The sequence below is a fragment of the Sus scrofa genome, chromosome 6 (genome assembly GCF_000003025.6).
Source record: "Sus scrofa isolate TJ Tabasco breed Duroc chromosome 6, Sscrofa11.1, whole genome shotgun sequence".
Classification (NCBI taxonomy): Eukaryota; Metazoa; Chordata; class Mammalia; order Artiodactyla; family Suidae; genus Sus; species Sus scrofa.
In genome coordinates, this window is record NC_010448.4 from 82,448,481 (window position 1) to 82,473,719 (window position 25,239).

Below are 25,239 nucleotides of genomic sequence, written 5' to 3' on the forward strand. Positions count from 1 at the left end.
TCCTGTTGGTTTAGTTTCATTTATCTCACACTGCAGTTCCTGAAATGTTAAGTTTCTGTTAAGCGTCTATAAAAATGAGCCTTTGTGGGTCAGACAAAACACCTGAGGCCTTAGAGTGCCAGGTGAGGACTTGAAGGATCTTAGATTCTCTCTGGTTGCTGACTTGATAATAGCTTCTGAGTGACTCATTTCAGTGCTTACAACTTGTCTGTTTATTTGAAGTTTACTAATCTGTTTAGAAGCATTAAAATTTCTTCTCAAATCTGTTATCACTTAGAGTAAGCACCTAACATGATTGTCCTTCAACAGTTAATCCTGGAAAATAGTCTCATCACCTTAACAACTACAACAACAACAACAAATCTGTATAGCCTTTTAGCAAAAACAAGATGGACTATTCCTCAATCATTAATATTAAGGAAAACTGGTAATCATATGCCTGGTTTCACTTATATGCCTCTATATTAATCAGGTTTCTTATTACTAGTTAATGCTAGATAATCAATTTTGAACCATCAGACTCGAGTTAAAAACTGTCAATTTCATCACTTGTATAAAGTTTAGTTCACTTTCACACTATTTGATATGATCTTTACAGGCAAAGCAGGTCTTATAAATCCATAGTAGAGATGAGAAAATCTAGACCCAAAGAGGTTGTGATTTACTTAGTCATGTAGCTGGTGAATGGCAGAACTATTCAGTTTGGGACTTTTTATTCAGTCTTTGGTTCTTTATTCTCTGTCATGAAGTTCCCTTGTGGCACAATGGGTTAAGAATCTGGCTACTGCAGTGGCCTGGGTTGCTGCTGTGATATGGGTTTGAGCCCTAGCCCAGGAATTTCCACATACTGAAATTGTGGGGAAAAAAAATTTATTATTCATAATTCATAATTTATTATAGAAGTAATAGCTGTTATTTATTTTGCTGCCCTCCCCTATGGAGTATTACTTATATCTTTTTTTTTTTTTTTTAAAGTGCCATACCTACTGCATATGGAAGTTCCCAAGCTAGAGGTCGAATTGGAGCTGCAACTGCCAGCCTACACCATAGCCACAGCAACGCTGGATCTGCCACCTACACTGCAGCTTGTGGCAACACTGGATCCTTAACCCACTGAGTGAGGCCAGGGATCAAACCTGCATCCTCATGGATCCTATTCAGATTCTTAACTTGCCAAACTACAATGGGAACTCCCTCCCTATGGGTTATTTTAAAGCATTGATCTCTTTCTTCTCCTTTACCTAACTCCACCCTGTTCATAAAAAAAATTATTATACTTAGGCATTAATGGACTATTTAGTAGTTATAAAAATGTTGGTGGATATGTTTTTTATAACTTTGGAATGAGAAGTGTTTTCCAGGTGACCACAATTGTGTATGACAAGATTAAGGGACATTCTTATCACTGGCATTGATGGGAGATATGTGTGTTCACTTTCCCTTATATTTTATACAATTTTTTTAGCCCTGCTTACTGTGAAGAGATACTGTTTTTCTTCCTTTGTGCTACCTTTTAAAGTGTTAGGGTTTGAAAATAAATATGTAAGCCCTAAACTATTAGGGTTTCTAGACTCTTGATTATGTACAAGGTCTTCTTGAGTTGAGGAAGAAATAAATTATAAGTGGGAACAAATGTGAGTCAGAGTGAGAATGTGAGTGGGTGACTTGAAGACATGCTAGACCATTTAGTGATCAAAGAGCAAGTAGGATGATGAGTAAGAAGGAATAAGGAAGATAAACCAATGAAATGAAAAATAGAATAGGATTAATTCTAATTTGGAGTTGAGTACTTATAAAAGAACCTTACAAGCGTACCTCACTATTTAAATAAATGTAGGTCTGGAGTTCCTGTTGTGGATCAACAGGTTAGGGACTGATGTTGTCTCTGCAAGGATGTAGGTTTGATCCCTGGCCTCAGTTAGTGGGTTAAGGATCTGGTGTTGCTACAAGCTATGGTCACAGATGAGGCTTGGATCTGGTCTTGCTGTGGTTGTGATATAGGCTGTAGCTGCAGCTCTGATTTGACCCCTGGCCTGGGAATGGGAACTTCCATGCCACAAGTGCAGCTGTAAAAAAAAAAAAGGCGGGGGGAGGGAGTCTGGAAGACTCAACTTTGGTATATTTGTGTGTGTGTGTGTCTTTTAGGGCTGCACCTAAGGCATATGGAGGTTCCCAAGCTAGGGGTTGAATCAGAGCTGCAGCTACCAGCCTACACCACAGCTCAAGGCAACGCTGGATCCTTAACCCACTGAGCAAGGCCAGGGATTGAACCTGTGTCCTCATGGATACTATTTGGGTTCGTTAACCACTGAGCCACAACAGAAACTCCAAGTTTGATGTATTATGCTCAACTTGTCTGACCAAAGAATGCTCAGTAAAAGAATCAGAGTTGGAAATCAAGTCGTATTTTGACTTTTAAAAGTTCCCTTTTGGAGCTTAGGTTAGTTTAAGCCGATAGTCTTATTTTTCTTTGGTTTGGGAAGGAGGCTCTAGAACTTGGGTAGAGGGAGGCTCCAAGAGTTAGATAATTTGGACTGATTGGATAATCAGTAAGTCTTTGTATATTTGATTGGAATGTAGTAATAGATGAGGCATTCTCCAACCTAAACTGAGAAAGGGAGGGAAGGGGAGAAGGTAGCGTAGGTAGTGTGGTGGTGGTGGCGGCAGAGAGAGTGAAGGAAAAGGAGAAAGAGAATTGATAGAATAAGACCAGGGGAAATTGATAAGCTGGGCTGAGTATAGATTTTAGGGTACACTCTATTTAAAAAATACCATTTAATGATAAAGTATTTCTCCATGGTACACTTAAAGTTATCCTTTATTTTATTCAAATTGCGGTAAGGAGGAAGGAAGGAAGGGCTGTAATGGGGGGGGGGATGTTCTTTGAAACAATATGTTATCATACTTTTTTAAGTTTAAGTTCATCTTTTTAATTATTAAAGTTTTCAAACATATACAAAAAGGAATAAATTTCCCCATAACTTCAATTCTGTTATCAAGATTTTTGTCCCTGGAGTTCCTGTTGTGGCTCAGCAGTAAATGAACCCGACTAGGATTGTTGAGGATGTGGGTTCGACCCCTGGCCTCACTCAGTGGGTTAAGGATCCGGCGTTGGTTTGAGCTGTGGTGTAGGTCTCAGACATGGCTTGGATCCCAAGTGGCTGTAGTGTAGTTTGGCAGCTGTAGCTCTGATTAGACCCTTAGCCTAGGAACTTCCATATGCTGTGGGTGTGGCCCTAAAAGACAAAAAGACCAAAAAAATAAAAATTAAAAAAAGCAAAAAAAAAAAAAAAAAAAAAGATTTTTGTCCCCATTTGCTTTGTCTCTTTTTTTCCTTTTCTTTTTCTGAAATGTTTTAATGCAAATCCCAGGAATCCTGTCATTTCACCTGTACTTACTTCTGTGTACATTCCCAAACAATAATGACATTTTCTTACTTAACCTCAATGAATAATGAGGTTAATAATTAAATTATTAATCTATTTTCCCCATTTATCTCCAAAATACCTTATCTTTGGCTGGTTTGTTCAAATTAAGATTCAAACATAATCTGCTCTATTCGGTATGTCTTTTAAATTTTTCTTAATCTACAACAATCCCTTCCAACCCACATTTGTGCCTTTTTGTCCCCATGCCACTGACTGATAGAAATGAATAAGTTGAACTGTGTATTGTCCAAAATGTTGGATTTGGCTGATTGCTTCCTTGTGGTATCATTTAATTTTGTCTTGTAACTTCTCATGTTTCCTGTAAATGAAATTTTGGTCCTAGGATCCACTTAAACTTACTGAGGACCTCAGAGAGCTTTTTATTATTAATTTTACTATATTATAAATTAAAACTGAGAAATTTAAAATATTTACTAACTCATTTATATAGAATAATTATGAACTTATGTATCACAAAATTTTCTAAAAATTGAAAATAACTGTATTTTCCAAAAAAAATTGGAAGAGTGGCATTGTTTTACATTTTAACACATCTCTAATGTCTGCCTTAATAGAAGACACTCTCCCCCATCTGCTTCTGTATACATTACCCTGTGACATCACTCACCAAGTAGCCTATAGAAAACATTATCCAGAATGAGAGAATGAGTGAAAAAGGTAAATGCTGTCTTAGTCTTATGTGAATGGTTTTGACCTTATGGGCCAGCTAATAAAAAAGTTCCCTAGATCACCCTTTGAGAGACAACTGCCCTTGGAGGCTTGATTTTAGAGTCAGGTTCAATTTTTTGGTAAGAATGCTTCAGAGGTGGTGATGTAGGCTTCATATTTTATCATTAGGGTGCACACCATATCTGGTCATGTTATTGATTCTAGGATTCATTGGTGGACTTAGGTGAACCTACGTTTTCCTTTTTAATACGGTCGCATACCAGTTTGACCATCTTTATTAGTGTTCTGTGTAGCTTCAGTTTTTCCTAATTAATAGGAAAATATCTTCATTATTTAATTTTTAATTTCTCTGATGATTGTACTTTTGGACATTTTCCCATGTGCTCACTCACCTATTGCTCATCAGTTTGTTTTGACTTATAGCTATTTGATTTTTTGATGACTTTTTAAAGGAATTTGGACAAAATCCTTATCTAGTAAGTATTTGAAATCTTTGTTATACTGTCGTATTTTGTTCATTTTATGTTGCCCTTTACCTTCGCTTATACTTTCTTTTATATATTGAAACTGAGGTAATTTTGATATTAGCCAAATCTGGTGATCTTTTTCATTAAGTCTAGACTTAGAGGAAAATGGAAAAGAGGAGCATCTGAATTTGGAATCATATGGAAAAGGACTCAGAGGCTCTTCCCCCTTTTTAGAAAAACACTTTTTTTTTTGGTTGCACCACAGCAACCAGAGCCATAGCAGTGACAATGCCAGGTCCTTAACTCGCTGAGCCACCAGGGAATCCCTTTATTTTTGTTTTTACTTTTTTAAATGAAGGCCTAGCAAAATAGAGAAATTTTAGTTTGCCCATCTTTACACAATGAGTTGGTGCCAGAGTTGAGACTAGAGATTGACTTTGCCATGTTTTCTTCCCCTCATTCTACCACTGTTTCTGATAAGTACCTCAATTAAATTTGGAATGAGAATGAAGGACTTAAAATCAAAGACTTAATTTTTGTATTATAAATTATGTGCTTTGCGGAGGTTTGCTTCTTATTAGAGTACTATTGTGGTTGTTATACTTAGTGGAAAAATACTGTTTCTTATTTATTTTTATATACTTGAAAACTTAGAACCACTTTGAAAATGTAGAGTATTGTTGCTTTCTCAGAGTAAAAAATGACCTGTTTTTGACCACTGTTTTGCCTAACAGGAAGCCTGCTGACCTGCAGAACTTGGCTCCAGGGACCCACCCACCATTTATAACTTTCAACAATGAGGTCAAAACGGATGTAAATAAGATTGAAGAATTTCTTGAAGAAGTCTTGTGCCCTCCGAAGTGAGTATCAAAGTAAATATGTGTGGAAATACTGCTCTCTCTTTAAAGCTTTGTCTTATCTAGTCCTTGGAGACATTAGTCCTGATTTTACTTAAGTTATAGTTTCATAGCGTTAAGTTGGAATGACTAGAACTTCTCTTCAGTGATTGTAATGCTACACAAATGTCAGAATTGGCCTCTGGCTAAGCTACTAAGCCACACTGAGAAAGGTAGGAATCTGATTAAGCTATGGAGTACCTGGTATAAGTAGGTTTGGGACATGTGAGATAGGTCAGGAAAGACTGGTTATTTCAAGTCCCAAAATGAGAGAGAAGTTTAGGGAGAAGAAGAGATGGGGAAAGAAAGACAGGTTCAGACTGAACCCAGCTAGGATGTCCAAGCAAGTGTGTGTGGTACAGAAGGCTGGGAGATTTCCTATTAGGCCATTTTATTTTATTTTATTTTATTTTATTTTTTTGTCTTTTTAGGGCTGCACCCACAGCACATGGAGGTTCCCAGGCTAGGCACCAAATTGGAGCTACAGCTGCCAGCCTACACCACAGCTACAGTAACCCCTATCAGGCCATTTTATTTTATTTTTTTGCTTTTTACAGCCGCACCCGCATCATATGGAGCTTCCCAGGCTAGGGGTCCAATTAGAGCTGCAGCTGCCAGCCTACAGCACATCTCATGGCAATACCAGATTCTTAACCCACTGAGTGAGGCCAGGGATTGAACCCACAACCTCATCATTTCTAGTCAGATTTGTTTCTGCTGTGCCACAACGGGAACTCCTATTAGGCCATTTTAAAGGTAACTTTCTGAAGCTACTACCGTCCAAAGAAATTAACTTTTTAGATGGTGATACTGGGATTCTGTGGGTTTTTTTGTTTTTTGTTTTGTCTTTTTTTTTGTCTTTTTGCCATCTCTAGGGCCGCTCCCTCTGCATATGGAGGTTCCCAGGCCAGGGGTCCAATCCGAGCTGTAGCCATCGGCCTACACCAGAGCCACAGCAATGCCAGATCCAAGCTGCGTCTGCAACCTACACCACAGCCTACAGCAACGCCGGATCCCCAACCCACTGAGCAAGGCCAGGAACCGAACCCGCAACCTCATGGTTCCCAGTCGGATCCGTCAACCACTGAGCCATGACGGGAACTCCTCTTTCCTTCTTTATTTTGTTTTATTTTATTTTATTTTTTATTTTATTTTATTTTATTTTTTTTTTGTCTTTTTGCTATTTCTTTGGGCCGCTCCTGCGGCATATGGAGGTTCCCAGGCTAGGGGTCGAACCGCTGCGCCACGACGGGAACTCCTTATTTTATTTTTTGGCTGCACCTGTGGCATGCAGAAGTTCCTGGGCCAGGGACTGAACCCATGCCACAGCAGTGACCTGAGCCATAGCATCGACAGCGCTAGATCCTTAACCTGCTAAGCCACCAGGGACTTCAAGATTTCGTTTTCTAAAAGTTTATTCTGTCTTTCTTCCTGTCTTTATAAGAGTGTCACATCTCTTTTAAGATAAACTGCTTCCCAAGAGTCCTAACCTTCCTTCCATCCTCAGTAAAATTTCTGTAGATGGGTATTATAAAACTACATCTTGACTTTTCCTCCAGGCTGTTAGAATACTAATAAATCAGGAGTTCCCATCGTGGTGCAGGTTAACGAATCTGACTAGGAACCATGAGGTTGCGGGTTCGGTCCCTGCCCTTGCTCAGTGGGTTAACGATCCGGCGTTGCCGTGAGCTGTGGTGTAGGTTGCAGACGTGGCTCGGATCCCGAGTTGCTGTGGCTCTGGCCTAGGCCGGTGGCTACAGCTCCGATTCGACCCCTAGCCTGGGAACCTCCATATGCTGCAGGAGCGGCCCAAAGAAATAGCAAAAAGACAAAAAAAAAAAAAGAATGCTAATAAATCAAAACTGAGGAGCTTGTAGGAGTTCTCTGATGGCCTAGGGGTTAAGGACTTGGCTTCATTACTGTTGTGGCTCAGGTTTGATCCCTGGTCCAGGAGCTTCTGCATGCCTGAGGTGTGGCCAAAAAAATTTTTTTCTTAAAAAAACCCCTGGAGATCCTTATAAAGTAAAAATTGAAGCTTTATACACTTCAGTAAGGAACTATTACAAACATGCATTCAGCTTAGAGATAACTTTTGAGAGATTGTTGCATCATAGAACCTATTGGATCTCTTTTTATTCTTTATTTATATATGTATATTTACACTTTTTGAAACCTTTCAGCTCCAAGGAAAGTTCTGTATTTGCCAGCTTATTCTCAGACACTAATGAAGGTGGTCTTCCTCTCATAAATGTAGATCATTGTATTAGTGTTGAATTGTAGAGAAACAGTTTGAGTGACATTCATTCTCTATGAAGGAAACTCTATGTTTCAGCATTGTCTGCAACGTTAATTGTGTAATTCTCCCAAAGATATTTACATTTTTGAAATCAGTGTGCTGATAACATATACCATTTCAGTAAAATGGGCATTTTCTTATATTCTGTTCTAGCTGCCTTCTTTAACAATAGCAGCAATAAGAATGACAACAAAAAATTTTTATTAGGGAGTTCCCGTTGTGGTGCATCAGAAACAAATCCTACAGTATATATGAGGATGCGGGTTCGATCCCTGGCTTCGATCAGTGGGTTAAGGATCCAGCATTGCTGTGAGCTGTGGTGTAGGTCTCAGATGCAGCTCGGATCCTGTGTGGCTGTGGCTATGGCTGTGGCAGGCAGCTGTAGCTCTGATTCGACCTCTAGCCTGGAAACCTCCATATGCCTTGAGTGCGGCCCTAAAAGGCAAAAAAAAAAAAAAAAAAAAAAAGGAAAAAAATTATTCTTCCCTGTTATTTTTCTCAGATGGAATAAACATTAAGAGAAATATAGCATTAATGTCAAAATATTCTATTTTTTTGGCATCCAGTACATTGTAAGACATTATAGATTTTTGAAGTGAACATTGAAAATATTTTCACTTTGCTTTTTATATATAGATAATTGGAATTCTTGTTGTGGCGCAGCGGTAACGAATCTGACTAGGAACCATGAGGTTGCGGGTTCGATCCCTGGCTCACTTAGTGGGTTAAGGATCCAGCATTGCCGTGAGCTGTGGTGTAGGTTGCAGACGTGGCTTGGATCTGGAGTTACTGTGGCTGTGGCCGGCAGCTGCAGCTCTGATTATACCCCTAGCCTGAAAACCTCCATATGCCGCAGATGCGGCCCTAAAAAGCAAAAAAAAAAAAAGAAGAAGAAAAGAAAAAGAAAAAAAGAAAAATTCAGCTTCATTTCAGTTTGGCATATTCATAACGATATTCTAACCAGAGATGGTCTTTTCTTTCAGTTTAAAGAATTTAATTTAAAACTTGGAGATCTTTCTGTTTATAAAGAGTTCATGGAGTTTCCATTGTGGCTCAGTGATTTAAGAACCTGACTAGTGTCCATGAGGATGCAGGTTTGATCCCTGGCCTTGCTTAGTGGGTTAAAGATCCGGCCTGTGATGTAGGTCTCAGATGTATCTCAGATTTGGTGTGACTGTGGCTGTGGCATAGTCTGGCAGCTGCAGGTCTGATTTGATCTCTAGCCAGGGAACTTCCATATGTCACAGGTGTGGCCCTAAAGAGAAAAGAAAAAAAAGTTCATTATCTGTTAAATTCTCTCTATGGTTAATATTTTTTTGCTTTTTTTAGGGCTGCACCCACGGCATATGGAAGTTCCCAGGCTAGGGGTGAATCGGAGCTGTAGCTGCAGGCCTATACATACCACAGCCACAGCAAGGCAGGATCCAAGCCACATCTGTGACCTACACCACAGCTTGCAGCAGTGCTAGATCCTTAACCCAGTGAGTGAGGCCAGGGATCGAGCCTGCATCCTCACAGACCCTATGTTAGGTTCTTAACTCTCTGAGCCACAATGGTAACTCCAGAGTATGGTTGATTTACAATGTTGTGTCAATTTCTGCTGTACCGCAAAGTGACCCAGTCATCTATATATGTATATACATACATACATATATACATGTCCTGCATACACACATACATATATACATGTCATAAATATACATGTCATATACGTACATATACATTTTTCTCATATTATGTTCTATCATGTTCTATCATAAGAGATTGGATATAGTTCCCTGTGCTATATAAGGTAGGCATTTTCCTTGTTTTTATGTTGAAGTTTATATTCTGAAGAGTTTCTAAATAAAGGTTTGAAATTTTACTTTGTTTAGAAGGGAGTATTTTTGGTGTTTCTAATGCTTCAGGCTGTTACTAATGTTCACGTGCTAATTATGTGCCATGCACTGTGCATTGTGGATTATTTTGTGGATTATCTCAATCCTCTCCAAGACTATTACAAAACTGAAGATGAGTAGTCCAAATAATTTGTCTAAGGTTTCACAGTTAATGGTGGCAGAGCTGACATACTTACTGTCAAAGTCAGCTCTAGATGATTTCAAAAACCTATATTTCCTCTATTTTTTTCCTTCTATATCTCATTCAGTCGAGTTTGACTTTTAGAAAAGGTGAAATGTGAGTCTTTAATTGGGATTGTGTTTTAGCACAAAATTGAAGGCTAGCTCAAGCTTAGCGGAAGGCTAGGAGAGGAAGCAAAGGTGGTTTGTTTTACTGTGATAACCAAGTGGTACTAAAGGTGGCTGTCCAGGTGAATTTAATGAACCTTTTTAAAAAGTAGGTGAGATTTAAATTCTGATGAGTTTTTATTTATATAAGCATGTTTGGATTGGGAGTGCCTTGTCCTTAGTGGGCTCTGTAATGTGAAATGCTGATCAAACAGCATACTTTCTCTCATGCAGAACTGCATCTGAAGGATGAGGGTGAGGAAGCAGTGTTTTTAGGGCCACCACGTGCCTTCTTTTTCCAGGGCAGTCAGAGACTATCTGCCTTTTCTCTGTAGGATAAGGAGGCCTTCAGCTCCTTAGCTATTGCTGATCCTCCTCTCACTGAGTGTAAGCCTTTTTGTTTCCAGATAGGATGAAGAGAAGAGGCAGAATAACTGTACAAGCTGGTGGACTAGAATCTAGCATTTCTACTACCCTGTTTTTGGCATTTGATAATACTGAGAACAGAGGGTTTTTTATGTGAGCATTTCCAAGGGTTTTTTAATGTGAGCATTTCTGATTTAATCACAACTAATATAAATACAGGCAACTGTCTATTCTATAATTGTTTAAAGGCAAAAGTTGAAATCAAAGAACTTTTGCTGGTTTAGGTAACTAACTATAGGTTCTAAAGAGGAAACTTTATCTTCTCTTCTGGGGTTATTTTTTTTTTTAGTTCCCTTTGCTTGAATGAAGGAGCAACTTTGCCCCCAAAAAAGCTTTCAAAAAACTTGAAAATTGGATTTTTAACTGAAGCAGGCCTGTATATTTGGCTAACTTACTGATAAAGGGATAGAAGGATAGAGGAAGCTAGGTGATTTTGAAGAAGAGCTCTATAAACTGTAATTAAGCCTTTTTTAAAAAAAGAGAAATATAGACCATGAAAGTTGAATTTACAGGGATATTTTAATAGACTCTATAAGTACCCTTTATTCTTATGTTAACGCAAGAAAGGAGAAAATGTCTGGGGTCTTTTCTAAAGGATGGAAATATTCTTAGCTAGTCTACCATTAATCATAGTCTGCAATATGATACAGAATGTAATAAAAGACTGATTTGAGTCTAAATACTCGGGGTGTGCATGTCTATTTTATTGTTGACACAGAGCCTTTTATTCATTATTTACCTTCCTTTTGTTAAATATTAAAATGAATGCTCATAATAATTGAAAAGTGTTGCTTTATCAAGCAGTTTGCTAAAACTAACAATAAGGAATGTATTATTAAAATCCAGTGTTGGGGGGAATGCAAAAAAAGTTGACAACTGATTTTGGACCTACTGTTTTAGCATTTGATTTATCTTTTAGAATCTGATCTGTAATAAAACAAAAACAAAAACAACACTGCACTCTTAGGACAAGAGATCTTAAGTTTTAGTTTGATGATACTTTTTAACCAGTCCTGTGATTTGGGGACCAAGTTATGTAAGCTTTCTAGAATATAACTTCCTTTTAGGCAAAATGAAAGATTGAGTGGTCTCTTGTAACTGTAGTATTAAATCCATTAAATTAATAGTACAAATTTAATTGTTTGTCCTGGAGAAGAGTAGGGCATGTTTAACCTGCTTTAGAGAACAGTATGTGTGTGTGTGTGTGTTCAAGAATTGTAATAGGATCTATTTCCATATGAATAAAGGATCTGCTGATTGCAAGTCCTTCATTTTTACCTGTTCATTAAAATAGATCTCTAGTAACTATGCTTCTATGTGTTCATCTTTGCAAGCTGAGCACTTAGTTCAATTCCTGACACACAATTGGTACTCAATAATTAGAGTAAATGAATATATGTATGAATAGTGGGTATATAAATGACCTGTAATTCAAGTCTACCTTCCTGTAAGTTATTTTGAAAATTATGTTTACTTCATTAGAAAAAGTAGGTAATGCTAATTATTGGTTGGGGAAACGAAGAGTAAATTTGGAAACTTGGCTAGAGGGAGTCGTAGATGTATTGAAGAGGCACTTTTGTTCCTTGCACTATTTTTTGTTTGGAGTGAGTGAATGGAGGTACTGTATTGTAAGTGGTGGAAACATTTAAACTAGAGGCTGGTTGTTTTCATAGTCAAGGGAAATTCAGGGATGTTGAAGCGCGAGTTAACTGTTTCAGCTCAGGCAGGAAAAGAGAGCAAGAGGGAGGGAGAAGATAAGGTTTTCTATAGTTAGGAAAAAATACATATTATATATGTATAAATATATATAAAATATACATATACACACAGGTGAAATTTACTACAGTCATTCACTGAAAAGTTTATTATGTAATTTCATTGATAGAGAACTTCAAGCTTAAAAATGGAGAGTGATTAAAAAGAGAAGTAATGAGTTTATATAAGTATTCAGTAGATATTACCAGTATAGTAGAAGGTATATATTTCCTTTTCTTTTTTAAAAACATTTATTTTCGTGGTCAGAAGAAAATTCAGAGCCTACCTCCTGCTATATACCCTATTGCATTTCCAGCTCCTGGGAGTTTGTTCTCTTCCTGGGTCCTCCCCTTCCCAATATATAATATTGCTGGGTCAGGAATATTTGAGAATTGGCCTGTCATGTCAACATCCAGCATTTCAGATTTCATCTCAGATTCTGTAGCTGAAAGTAGAAATATTTTCAGTTTTGAAAGCATGAGAAACCTTTGCATTTCACAGACCTATAGTTCTTGGTTTCAAAGCATTGCCTTGATATTTGCTAACTTATTATAGTGCTCAGTTTAAACTTTTACCCTTTGGGTAGCACTGCATATTCAATTAGTGTGTTGTTTGCTTTTCTTTGTCTTGTTTTATACTCCACGAAGATTCATCTCTTGAGCTAAGCACCCCCCCCCTCATCCTCTTACTTTGGGGAAGCCTCTGTCACCTTAGGGCGTGTTTCTCAAGCGAGTGTTCACTTGCCACTTTGCTTCCTCATAAGCCTTAGGATAAACTTTATGGATGAACTCTTTTCACTAGCCAACAACCCAGCCCCTGATGTATCTTTTCTTGAATTTAAAATGGAGTACATAAAACGTATGAATATAAAAAACTCACCTGAAACTATAGCTTGCAACTGAACTAAATTTTTTCTCAAAATACTTCACTTTTATTTTATTAATTTAAAGTGGCAAGACAGCATCTTAAAATGACTCAATCTAAATAACTAGTTCATTGTAACATGTCCCCAAGCCCATTTTCCATGGAAATTTTGCAGGACCTTTGAGCTGATCAGTCTTCCTCAAAAAGGTGCTGAGGGTCTGAATTCCTGTAGACCTGCCTCCCTGGAGCTGATATAAGCTCTGCTGAAAGGAAAAGTAAAGAATTGGGCTTTTTCACATAAATTTTCCAGTTGAGGAAGAAATAAACAATGAGTATGTGTGTTTGAAATTTAAGTATATAAAATACATCTTTGTATGTATTTAAAAAAGCTGTGATATGACTGCCTCTCCTCAAAGTAGAAAGACTTTGTAACAACACAGCAGAGCACATATTAGCAAAATTCCTGACATCTTGCTTTTCTGTTGCTCAGTATCACCCTTACAATATTTAATATATGGGAGGTTTTGGAAAATCTGGAGTGTAGGATTGAAGTGAATGATTGGCCTCCTGTTTTTGTCCTTAACCTACTGTGAATGATCAAGATGCTTGGCCAGCCTAGACTCTCTTCCTACTGTCAAGGTTCTGTGGTACCGGGCTGGCTTAGTGCCTGGCATACCAAAGATCTGTCTAGTTGGCATTCCTATTTTGAGAAAACTCTACAGTTGAAATGTGGCTAGTGCAACTGGGGAAGTGAATTTTTAACTTCATCATGATTAATTTAAATTCATATTAGATAGCCATAGTCATTAATGGCTACCATATTAGACAGTTCAGATATATGATATTTCCATCATCACAGGAAGTTCTTCTTAAAGTAGAGTTCTTGTAAGAGTTTATTGGCTTGGCACAAATATCTGAACCAGTAAACTATTTTCCCAGCATTCTGATTTATAAAGAGGGGGTAGAGTCAGATGGCCTTTGGTTGCCAAGAATATTAATATGTGAACAAAAACACTGTGCAGAACATTGTTTGCTAAGGAAAAAACATATCTTAAAAACATTGTAGAAAATAGATGCTGTTGTTTCTTAGAATAATAACTGTTAAAAGATGTCTAGTAACTGCTAGCACAGTGGTTTGATTGAGAGAATTTATATCTTTGGAGGAGCTGTAATCTGTTAATTGCATTTTTCTTTTAGGTACTTAAAGCTTTCACCAAAACACCCAGAGTCAAATACTGCTGGAATGGACATCTTTGCCAAATTCTCTGCATATATCAAGAACTCAAGGCCGGAGGCTAATGAAGGTAAAAAGACTGATTGAATTAGCACTGTAGAACTCCCCCCTTCCCCCCCAAAACAACCCCAAAGACAAAACAAAAATAAAGACCCAAAAAATCCTATTATGACAGTGATTATAAATGAATACTTTGGAGTCCATACATTCCCGTTAAGTATTAAAAACCAACATTCACAGTTGGTCAGAGATTGGTGATAAACCAGGGTAAGTTCTTAATTGGTTTTTTTCTATGTCTCTTGCTAGTGAGACTGTGCCTCACATATAGTGAGTGTGTTATGTTTATTGAGTGAATTTGTTCTCATATTCCTCTGAGAAGTTACCGTGGAGGGAGCTATACCAAAAATTAACAGTGCCTCAGAGACAGTGGATGGAGTGATTGTGGTGGTTTGGAATAGATTGATTGATAAAGCTTAATTTAAGCTGTTACTAAGTCTTTTTTTGTTTATTGTTGAGTGCCAGCAACTAAAATCAGCTGGGTAGATTTTTGTGCTAAATGCCCTTATGAGCAATTTTTGGAGTTGCTCTAAGAAAGTATTTAGATTCACCAGCCTTCCAAATTTCTCTGTATTTTAAAACTAGGATGTTAGTTTCAGGTCATATTTTCATGGTGAGAATTATTTAGGTAGTACAGATGCGACTTCCTTCTTTTATTTAGTAAAGGACACTATCTTATTATTTCATTTGCCAAACTTACGTAAAAAGAAGCCTCTTTGAAAGAGATCCCATTTAATGAACCCTGTCTTAACTACATCATTCAGTCATTTCCCCTTTTCTTTTCTTTGGAGTATTAAGCATTGTTCTTTCTGGGGAAACCTATAGAGAGAGCATTAATTTTTAACTAAAATAATAATAATAACCAAAGATCCAACTCCTAAAGACGCTTTAACCCATCATATCAACCCATCATAGTTTTAAACTGTTTGGTAGCTTGGGTGGAGTTCTTTCGGGTAGAGTTTATGGCAGCAAATGATGAACAAGAATACCGAAGGGGGGGAACTATCAGTGCTGGTTAAGCAGGAGTAAACATCTTTTGCAAAACTGAAACATTTGCGGATTTCTTTATTTCACTTCAGTGGGAAGATTTCTAAGCTATCCAGGCTTTTATTTTTTATTATTATTTAAAATTGCAGCACTTTGTAATTTAGTATTGAATTTCAGTGGATTCTGGAATGATATTTACTGCATGAAATAGTTTTTCTATAGTGAAGGGAAAAAGGGAAAGAACCTTAGTGCCGAGGCCTGTCTTACGTCTTTTGAATGTGTTTCAGTAGCTGCTTTGATTTAGGAGCAATTTTCCTTAGTAATTGGGTTTTTTTTTTTTTTTTTTCTTCTTAGTAATGTTTCTGTCTGAGCATTTTATACACTCAGTAAAAAAACATTTACATTGGAGCCCCTCCTATCCTCAGACACTATCTCTGCAGTACTTCCCTCCTTCATGGAGGTGACTTCTTTTTACACCCAGATACTGTTGCTGTGGTGTTCTTTGAACTCTCTTAGTTAAAGTCATAATATGTGTGTCTCTTGGAAACTATGGTTGAATTGCTTTTGCCACTTGGTAGGGAGGAGAGGGAAATAATATGTGTTTGCTTTTAAAAAAACACACAAATTTCTTCGAGGAATAGGATGAAGTGGGGGAAGAGAGGAGAAGGTGACTCATTTAAGTATAATTTGTATTCTGTTTTTTTCCTATCAGTTTGCTACTGTCTTAAGTAGCCACCTACACTTACTATCCTTAGAATGCTGTAACCAATAAGAACAAACAACATAATGGATTACATAGGCTTTATATTAAATTACCTATTTGTAAATAAGAATTCCAGTTGCCAAGCAACTTCCCCCCACAGTGGCCTGTCACTGCCTTGAGATTTTTAAAAAATTTTAAGATTTTAATTTTTTCTATTATAATTGATTTACATGCCTTGAGACTTTAGAAAATAGTATTCCAAATCACTTTGGCACTTAATGGGTCTCCCTTATGTATATTTGTTGTAGAATCTGTTTAGTGCAATTAAATGCCATAAATAATAAGCCTTAGTTTATCCACCTCCTTATTCTCTCAAACAATAAACAGCTTACGTATAGATGGATTTGTCATTTTACGTGGTAAATCAGCCTTTGATTAGTTTTACCAACCTGTTAAATATTTTACAAAGTCTAATATGCTTGGACAATTCAAAGACCTTTAAAGGCCTAATTCTAAGTAAGGGATTAGATGCCTAGATGCTACAGCGTTGGCTGGTGAAAGTGAAACAGAAGGGCAATGCTTAGTTAGATTAGGGTACAGAGTAAACAAATAAGATTTAAAGAATAAAAAAAAGGAAACACTGACATAAAATATGTAATCCTTTTGTTAACATGTCCAAGGTGATTGGGAGTACCAGTTTGTTTTCATTTGAAGCATGAAAAGAGAAATTAATGGGTAATTCCTTTTATGGGGATAGATTAGGTATAACCTCTCCCAGATCTTGTTCAAGTTTTTTTTTCAGTTGTGATTTCATTAATCTATATAATTTATTAAGTTCCCAAATGTAACTAATAGATAACTTATTAGTCTTTTAATATTCTTAAGAGATCAGTGAATTTAGCAGTGATGAAATCTGCTGCCATTATATGCTCTAAGGCACATATCATAATGTTCAAATTCCTATTTTTAAAAGAAAGCAAGGAATCTTTAGGTTCTGATTAGTTCCTTTTTATTCAGTATTTATTCTGCCTCCCTACTTGCCTCCCTCTCTCTAGCCCTCTCTACCTGTCTGGGAAAGTGTTAGAGTCAGAGGATGGTTGTTTATGTTGTAGCAATGAAACTGCTTTGAGTATTTAATCTTCTTTAAATACTCATTACCTCTCCCTGTTTTCCACTGGTATGTTACCTGGCCTTGAAAAAATTATTTGTAGGAGTTCCCTTTGTGATGCAGTGGAGACAAATCCAGCTAGGAACCATGAGGTTGCGGTTGGATCCCTAACTTCACTCATTGGGTTAAGGATCCCGCATTGCCATGGGCTGTGGTATAGGTCATAGACGTGGCTTGGATCTGATGTTGCTGTGGCTGTGGTGTAGGCCAGCAGCTGTAGTTCCAGTTGGACCCCTAGCCTGGGAACCTCCCTATGCCGAGGGTGTGACCCTAAAAAGCAAATAAATAAATAAGAATTAAAAAAATAAAAAATTGTTTGTATAAGATTACTCCTTTATTAAAACTAGCAGTAGCTGGAGTTCCCTTTGTGGCTCAGTGGTTAACAAACTGGACTAGGATCCATGAGGATGTGAGTTTGATCAGTGGGTTAAGGATCCAGCATTGCCGTGAGCTGTGGTGTAGGTTGCAAACTCAGCTTGGATCCCGAGTTGCTGTTGCAGTGGTGTAGGCCAGCAGCTGTAGCTCTGATTTAACCTCTAGCCTGGGAACTTCCATATGCCATGGGTGCAGCCCTAAAAAAACAAAATAAAACAAAACAAAAAACCCTAGCAGTAGCTTTAAAATCTACTTTTATCCATATAAATGCTCAAATTTTTTTCTTCATTATAAATTTTGTTGTTTTTCTACAATAGATATAGACTTGTTACATTTAATGCTTTCTGCCTTGAGTTTACTCATTCAAATTATATAAATAGTAATGAGTGCATATTTAAAAAGTTAAAATAATGCAGAAATAAATTTAATAAAATTTCAGTGCCCTTTCTCAGTCACATTGTATAACCTGTCCTCCAGCCGCTACTATGTATCCTTATGCTATATTTAAATATGTATTTATGTGAACGTGTGTGTATCTCTCTATCTACAGATGTATAGTTAGAGCAGGTCAGATTTCACATATTTGGTAGAAATCTTTCCATCAAAAGATCTACCTCAATTTTTAGAAATGCTGCTTGATATTCCATAATAGAGATTTTTAGTTAGCTATTCCCTGTTGATAGACATCTAGATTGTCTCATGTTTTTATGCTGCTAGTGAATGTCCTTGTGTTAGATTTCCAATAGGTCAAAGTGTTTTGTTCTCCAAAAGGTTATAGTAGTATATAGTCCTATTAATGTGAAAGAATTCATTTACTCACACTTCAGTAAGTTTGTGTGCGTGTATGTGTGTTAATCTTTTCATTTTCATATTTATGCAAAATTGATTGTATAGCCTCTATTACACTTGGAAATTTTTTTTGAAAGCTTTTGAAACACTTTCTTAGAGATAACAGTATTACCACAGCAGGGGTTTTAGAGAATAGTAGTGTTACTTTTTAATTACAGAAGACAAGGAACTTAAACAAAAAACAAAAAACAAAAAACAAAAAAAAGACCCTACTTTCTGATGGCTGCTGCTGCCTTCTAGTGGTTGATACTTTCTTTATCAAATTTTATTTTCAAATTCCTTTGTCATGGTTTCTCTTCAAAACTTTATCTTTATTAAATGATGCTCTTTAGTACTTCTTGTTACCTGTTTTTCTTTGTTTTGTTGTCCATTCCTTATGTTGATTCATAAAAATTGTATCAAATTAACTCTGCATTCTTCATTTTCATTAATACACTCTTTAGATTAGGACATTTTTAACTATGACAAGTCATTAACATTCTAATCAAGTGCAGCAATTCAGCTTCAGTTACTTTGCTAAGTCCAATATAATGGAACAGTATTGTAATGTTTTTAATTTTACTCCATGCCTTATATCTAGGATCGTAAGTGTTGTATGTTACTAAGCTTGTATATTTAGGATTTTTTATTTTTCTACTGGATACATTTGAGAATTAATTCAGGAAAAAGGAGTAATTTAGATCAGGTCAGATTTCGTAAGCTTGCTCAGACTTGTCATACCACTTAAGTATGACATCATTTCAGTGCCTGAATTCGGGCAGTGTAATCTTCCTTACAGGCCTCGATCCTGTTCATTGTAATCTGATCAAAGAACAAGTCCTTATTGAAGTATGTATTTATTCTGTATTCACTGCTTTTGACAGGAAGCATATGGAATCTTTAAAAGTTTGTTTTTCTACAGTCCTAAGATTCTCCTGTCTCTCCTTTCTCCTCTTTTTCTTTTTAAGTGCAACCATGAAAAGTTTTCCATCATGTCCTGGAATCCTTACTAACCTAGCTATTTCTCACATTGCATTTTCTTATTATAAATTTTACTTTTCAGTTGACTGTATGCATTATTAATAGTTTTTTGTATGTAGCTAATAAAAGGTTATACTTACTGCCTTTGTATTTTTGATTTTTTTACCTTTAAATGGCTTGGTTTCCTGTCACTTCTCCAGTTGTAATTGAGCCCCCCTAACAGTTCAACTTTGTTTTAGTGGGTTCCATTGCCTTGCTTCTTAACTATTTTCTCTAAGAAATAAATTAGCTTGATCTTGGCTGTGGCTAGAGGGACTTTTTATTAATAAAATAGGAAGTTCTTGGTCTTAATCTTGTTATCTATCACTTGATATAACACTTTCCAATTTCTTTGATATTTACCTAAGTGAAAAATTATTACTTTTTAATTTTTTATTTTTTTGCTTTTTAGGGCCGCACTCACGGCACATGGAGGTTCCCAGGCTAGGGGTCGAACCAGAGCCACAGCTGCCGGTCTACGCCACAGCCATAGCAATGCAGGATCCGAGTCACATCTGTGACCTACACCACAGCTCACAGCAGTGCCAGATCCCTGACCCACTGAGCAAGGCCAGGGATCAAACCTGCATCTTTATTAATACTGGTTGGATTTGTTTCCTCTACACAACGGCAACTCCTTCTTTACATGTTTTAAATGGCTATGTTCTATAGCAATGTGCCCTGCCTGCCTTACTCTCAGCTTCCCAAAAAGACATGAGTCAAGTACAAATATCCTTACTTATCTGACTTTAAAAGTGCCTGTTCTCTATTTTCACCTAATTTCCTTTTGAACTTCCTTTATAGTTTAAAGAAATTCAAAACTTTTATACTTAATTATTAGCCTTTCTCAGTCTAGGCTAGATGTTGGCCAAGAGTTCAATATGTGCTTAGATAAAGTGCCATGAATTTTAGGGGATATATAGAAGAAGCACAAGACACAGATTTTATTTACCTTCGGAGAACCTATGGTATGCTTTGGGAGCAAGAATAATGCATTCATTTAATAACAAGACTTTGAAAGAAGAATTTCATGACTTAGTAGATATTAGTTTAATATCAACCAGCCCTGAGTTTAAAAATCTAAAACTAGTCCTGTGTTCTTCAAAAAAAAAAAAAAAAATCTAATGTAATAGAAAGTGCTCATCTCAAGGACTGAACACAACTAATACATTTTATGAAAGCATTTAAAAACTACAAGGTATTCAGTTATCAGATACTTTAAAATAACTTGTATATATTAAAAAGCAAAAGAACAAAGTAAAAATTTCAGCAGAGAACTGGACATAATAAAAAATAATCAAATGGAAGTTTAGAATTTTTTTTTTTTTTTTTTAATGGCCCTACCCATAGCGCATGGAGGTTCCCAGGCTAGGGGTCAAATCGGAGCTACAGCTGCCAGCCTACACCATAGCCACAGCAACTCGGGATCTGAGCTGTGTCTGTGACCTACAACACCATAGCTCACAACACTAGATCCTTAACCCACTGAGGGAAGCCAGGGATCGAACCTGCGTCCTTATGGATGCTAGTCAGATTCGTTTCCACTGAGCGACGACGGGAACTCTTAGAATTTTAAAATGTATTATCTGAAATTAATAAACTCAATGATGAGTTTAACAGCTTAGATAATGAGAAAAAAATAGAAGACGAAGAAGGAAATATCTCATGGAAGTACACAGAGACAGAGACCAAAAAAAGGAGGAAAAAGAAACACCACAAAAAAGAGTGTAATGTGCATAGGGCACACTGAAAAAAGTTTGGCTTATGTGTAACAAGAATCCAAGAAGAAGAGGAGAATATGGAGTTGAAACTATAGTTAGATAATAGCCAGAAATTCTTCAAACTGCTGAGAGATAACAACCATGGAGTCAAGCATTACAAAACCCACAGAGGACAAATAAAACTACATCTGTATACGTCATAGTCAGATTGCTGAATACCAGAGATAGAATCTTAAATGTGGAATAATCGAAAACCCTTCAAGATAAAAGCAGTAAGACTGAGCACTGATTCCTTTACACAAACATTGGAATCCAGAAAATTAACATTATGAGATCTTCAGAGTTTAAAAGAAAATGAATTAGAATTCTGTAAGCAGCAAAATGCCTTACAAAAGTGAAAGCAAGTACATCCAAATATCTTATTTTCGCCTTAAGATGTGACATTTATATTTACAGCCCCAGATCCTTATGGCTGCTATCCAGTCAGCTTTTTCTTCCTGCCTCTTCTGTGAGCCTCTAAAATTCATCCTTCAACTTACAGTTTCAGGTAGTCATAACAGGTCACATTCTAAGAAGTCAGATCTCCTTTCTTTGATGTTGAGAATGAGACAAAATCTTTTCTCTATTTCGGTATCTATAAAATAGAATGACACCTACCCTTTCTGTGTGCAGTGGTTGCCCTGAGAATCACCATATGTTCACCAAGTTTTTTAGTTGAAGAGTACCATAAGAATGTAATGATTAATAGTTTATTTATGAATTTTAAATAGTGAAGGCAAAAAAATAGACATTTTCAAACAAAACCTGAACATTCATCTTAGGAAGCTCACACTAAACAAAATAGGAATAGTAGTTTTTCAGGCAGAAGGAAAATGATTTCAGAGGAACACCCAGAGATGTAGGAAGGAAGGAAAAGCAAAAAGTGGTATAAATATATTGTAAAATATAAATGAATATTATATGAAAAAGCAGTGCCTTGTGGAATTTAAAAATATGTCAAATTAATACATAGGACCATAATAGCATGCAAGACAATGGAGTTAGGGTGTTCTAAGGCCCTTGCATTATCCCGGAAGTGGTAAAAGTTAAACTTTAATAAAAGTCAAGGAAACAAAATATACAAAAGAATGTATAATATACCAATAGAATGGGAAATGAGTACTGAATTTTTAAAAACTTGATCTAAAAGCAAGAAAGAAGAACACAGAACAGGTGGACAAATAAAAAAAAATGTATGATGGCACATCTAAATGAAAGTTTGTTGTAATTACATTAAGTGTCAATGATTCAGATATTCCAAGTAGAAAAAAAAGTTTGCTCACTGGATTGAAAATATTTTGCTTATGTGTAAGAAGAAATATACACACACAGACCCCTACATATGAAATACACAGATAGATAGACTGATTGACCCAGGAAAGTTGAAAGTAAAATAGTGTAAATACTAACCAATGAAAGTTGGCAAAGCTACACCAATAGTGGACAAGGTAGACTTTGAGGGAAGAAGCATTACTAGAGATTATGAGGCATGTTTCAAACTGATTCAAAAGATTAACCTGCCAAGAAGATAAAATAATTGTTAATGTGTATTACTGAAAACTAGCCTCAAAATATATGAACCAAATTGATTGAACTAAAAGAGAAATAAACTAGCCTACAGTCTTGGTGAGAGAGTTTAACTTACTCCCTTGGAAACTGTTAGAATATGCCAAAAAGGAAAATTCAGTGAGAATATGGAATAACACAATGAACAGATTTAATCTCATTGACACTGTGCCTAACTGCAGAATATACATTTATTTTTCAAATGCACATGGAACACAAAATTGCCTGTAAAGGTGGGCCATAAAGCAAATCTGAAAAATTTTCCAAAAAAAATGGAAACGGAGGAGTTCCTGTTGTAGCTCAGAAGGTTAAGAACACTACTAGTATCCACGAGGATGTGGGCTCAATCCCTGGCTTCCCTCAGTGGGTTAAGGATCTAGTGCTGCCATGAGCTGTGGTATAGGGTGGTAGTCACAGCTCCAATTCAACCCCTAGCCTGGGAACTTCCTTATGCTGCAAGTGTGCTTCCCCCCCGCCCCCCGCAAAGAAATGGAAATCAGAAAATCATACGTGATATTTTCCCTGACTACAAAGAAAAATGTTAGGAGTTCCTGTTTTGGCTCATTGGTTAACGAACCTGACTTGTATTCATGAGGACGTGGGTTCCATTCCTGGCCTCGCTCAGTGAGTTAAGGGTCAGGCATTGCCGTGAGCTGTGGTGTAGGCTGGCAGCTATAGCCCTAGCCTGGGAACCTCCATATGCCTTGGATGTGGCCCTAAAATAGACAAAAAAAACAAAAAAGAAAAAAGAAAGAAAACAGGTTAGATATCAGTAACAAAAGTACAATTAGGAAATTTCCATGTGTTTAGAAATTAAGCAGTGCATTTCTTAATAAATTGTGGTTGGAGAAGTATAAGATGATTTAGACAACATGTTTAAATTTATGTGATATTGCTAAAGCTGTGTATAGAGGGAAATTTATAGGTCTAAATAAAAATATTAGGGAAAAAAAGGGGGTTAAAAATTGGTAACCTTAAAGTATCCATCTCAAGGGTTTAGTTAGAAAATGATCAGGAAATTAAACCCACGAAGGTAGAAGGAAGGAAATACAGAAGAACAGAATGTCGTGAAATACAAAATGAACATGAAGGATCAGCAAAACTAAAAGTTAGTTCTTTGAAAAGTCTGATAAAAATTGAGAAATCCTTTACAAGAAAAATCAAGAAAAATGAGAGAAGGCAGCAGTAACCAATATTGGGCATAAAAGGGGATTACTACAGATCTTACATTTAAATGATTTTTAGGAAATATTATGAAAAATTTTATGCTCCTAAGTTTGAAAATACTATTGAATAAATTTGCAGAAAGTACTTGCAACAAAATTGTTACAAGAAGGGATTTAAAATGTGAATAGTCTTCTATCTATAATTAAAAACCATTTCACAAAAACGCTCCAGATCCAGATAGCTTCACTGATGGACTCCTCTAAGCATTTGGGAATAAAATAACATCAGTCTTGCATATACCCTACCAGGGAACGGGAAAGAGGAAATACTTCCCAACTTGCTTTCTGAGGTCAAACCACACAAAAGAACATCAAAAGAAAGAACATTTTGGGCCAGTCTCTCTCAAACGTATATGTGAAACTCTAAAACAAAATATATCCAATCTAGCAATAAGAAAAAAGATAAGGAACCACAACAAAGTTGGGTTTAATTCAGGAATGAGAGATTATTGAAGTGTTTGAAATTTGGGGGGGTTGTTTGTTTTGCTTTTCAGGGCCACAGCCTTTTTAGGGCCATTTCCTGCGGCATATGGAAGTTCCCAGGCTAGGGGTCAAATTGGAACTGCAGCTGCTGGCCTACACCACAGCCATAGCAACTTGGGATCTGAGCTGTGTCTGTGGCCTACACTACAGCTCACAGCAACACCGGATACTTAACCCACTGAGCAAGGTCAGGGATCAAACTCACATCCTCAGGGATATTAGTCAGATTACTCAGATTCATTAATGCTGAGCCACAATGGGAACTCCCTGGAATTCTTTTTTTTGGCCATACTCATGGCATGGCATGAAAAAGTTTTTGGACCAAGTTTCAAACCCATGCCGCAGCTGTGACCTGAGCCACTCCAGTGACAATGCCAGATCCTTAACCCACTGAGCCACATGGGAACTTCCTTGGAAATCTGTTTATTTTTTATTTTTAGGGTCTCACCCTCAGCATTGGAGGTTCCTGGGCTGGGGTTGAATTGGAGCTGTAGCCGCCGACCTATGCCAGGGCCACAGCCACTCAGGATCGGAGCCATGTCTGTGACCTACACCACAGTTCATGGCAACACTAGATCCTTAACCCACTGAGCAAGGCCAGGGATTGAACCCAGGTCCTAACAGATGCTAGTCTGGTTCATTAGCCACTGAGCCATGATAGGACCTCCTCGAAATCTGTTTAAATGTTGCAATAATAGAATAAAGGAGAAAAATTATATGATAATTTCAATAGATATAGTAGAAAAAAGTACTTGATAAAATTCTATACTTATGATTAGAATGAT

The 25,239-nt window shown here is 36.8% G+C and overlaps 1 protein-coding gene across 1 annotated transcript in view; it reads left to right on the forward strand.

The window, feature by feature from the left end:
- Positions 1-25,239, forward strand: part of CLIC4 (chloride intracellular channel 4) — an 81,998-nt gene that overhangs the window by 47,440 nt on the left and 9,319 nt on the right. The window contains exons 3-4 of the mRNA XM_021095589.1: positions 5,320-5,445; positions 14,245-14,351. Coding sequence (XP_020951248.1) covers positions 5,320-5,445; positions 14,245-14,351 — 233 coding nt within the window. The remainder of the gene's footprint in view (positions 1-5,319; positions 5,446-14,244; positions 14,352-25,239) is intronic.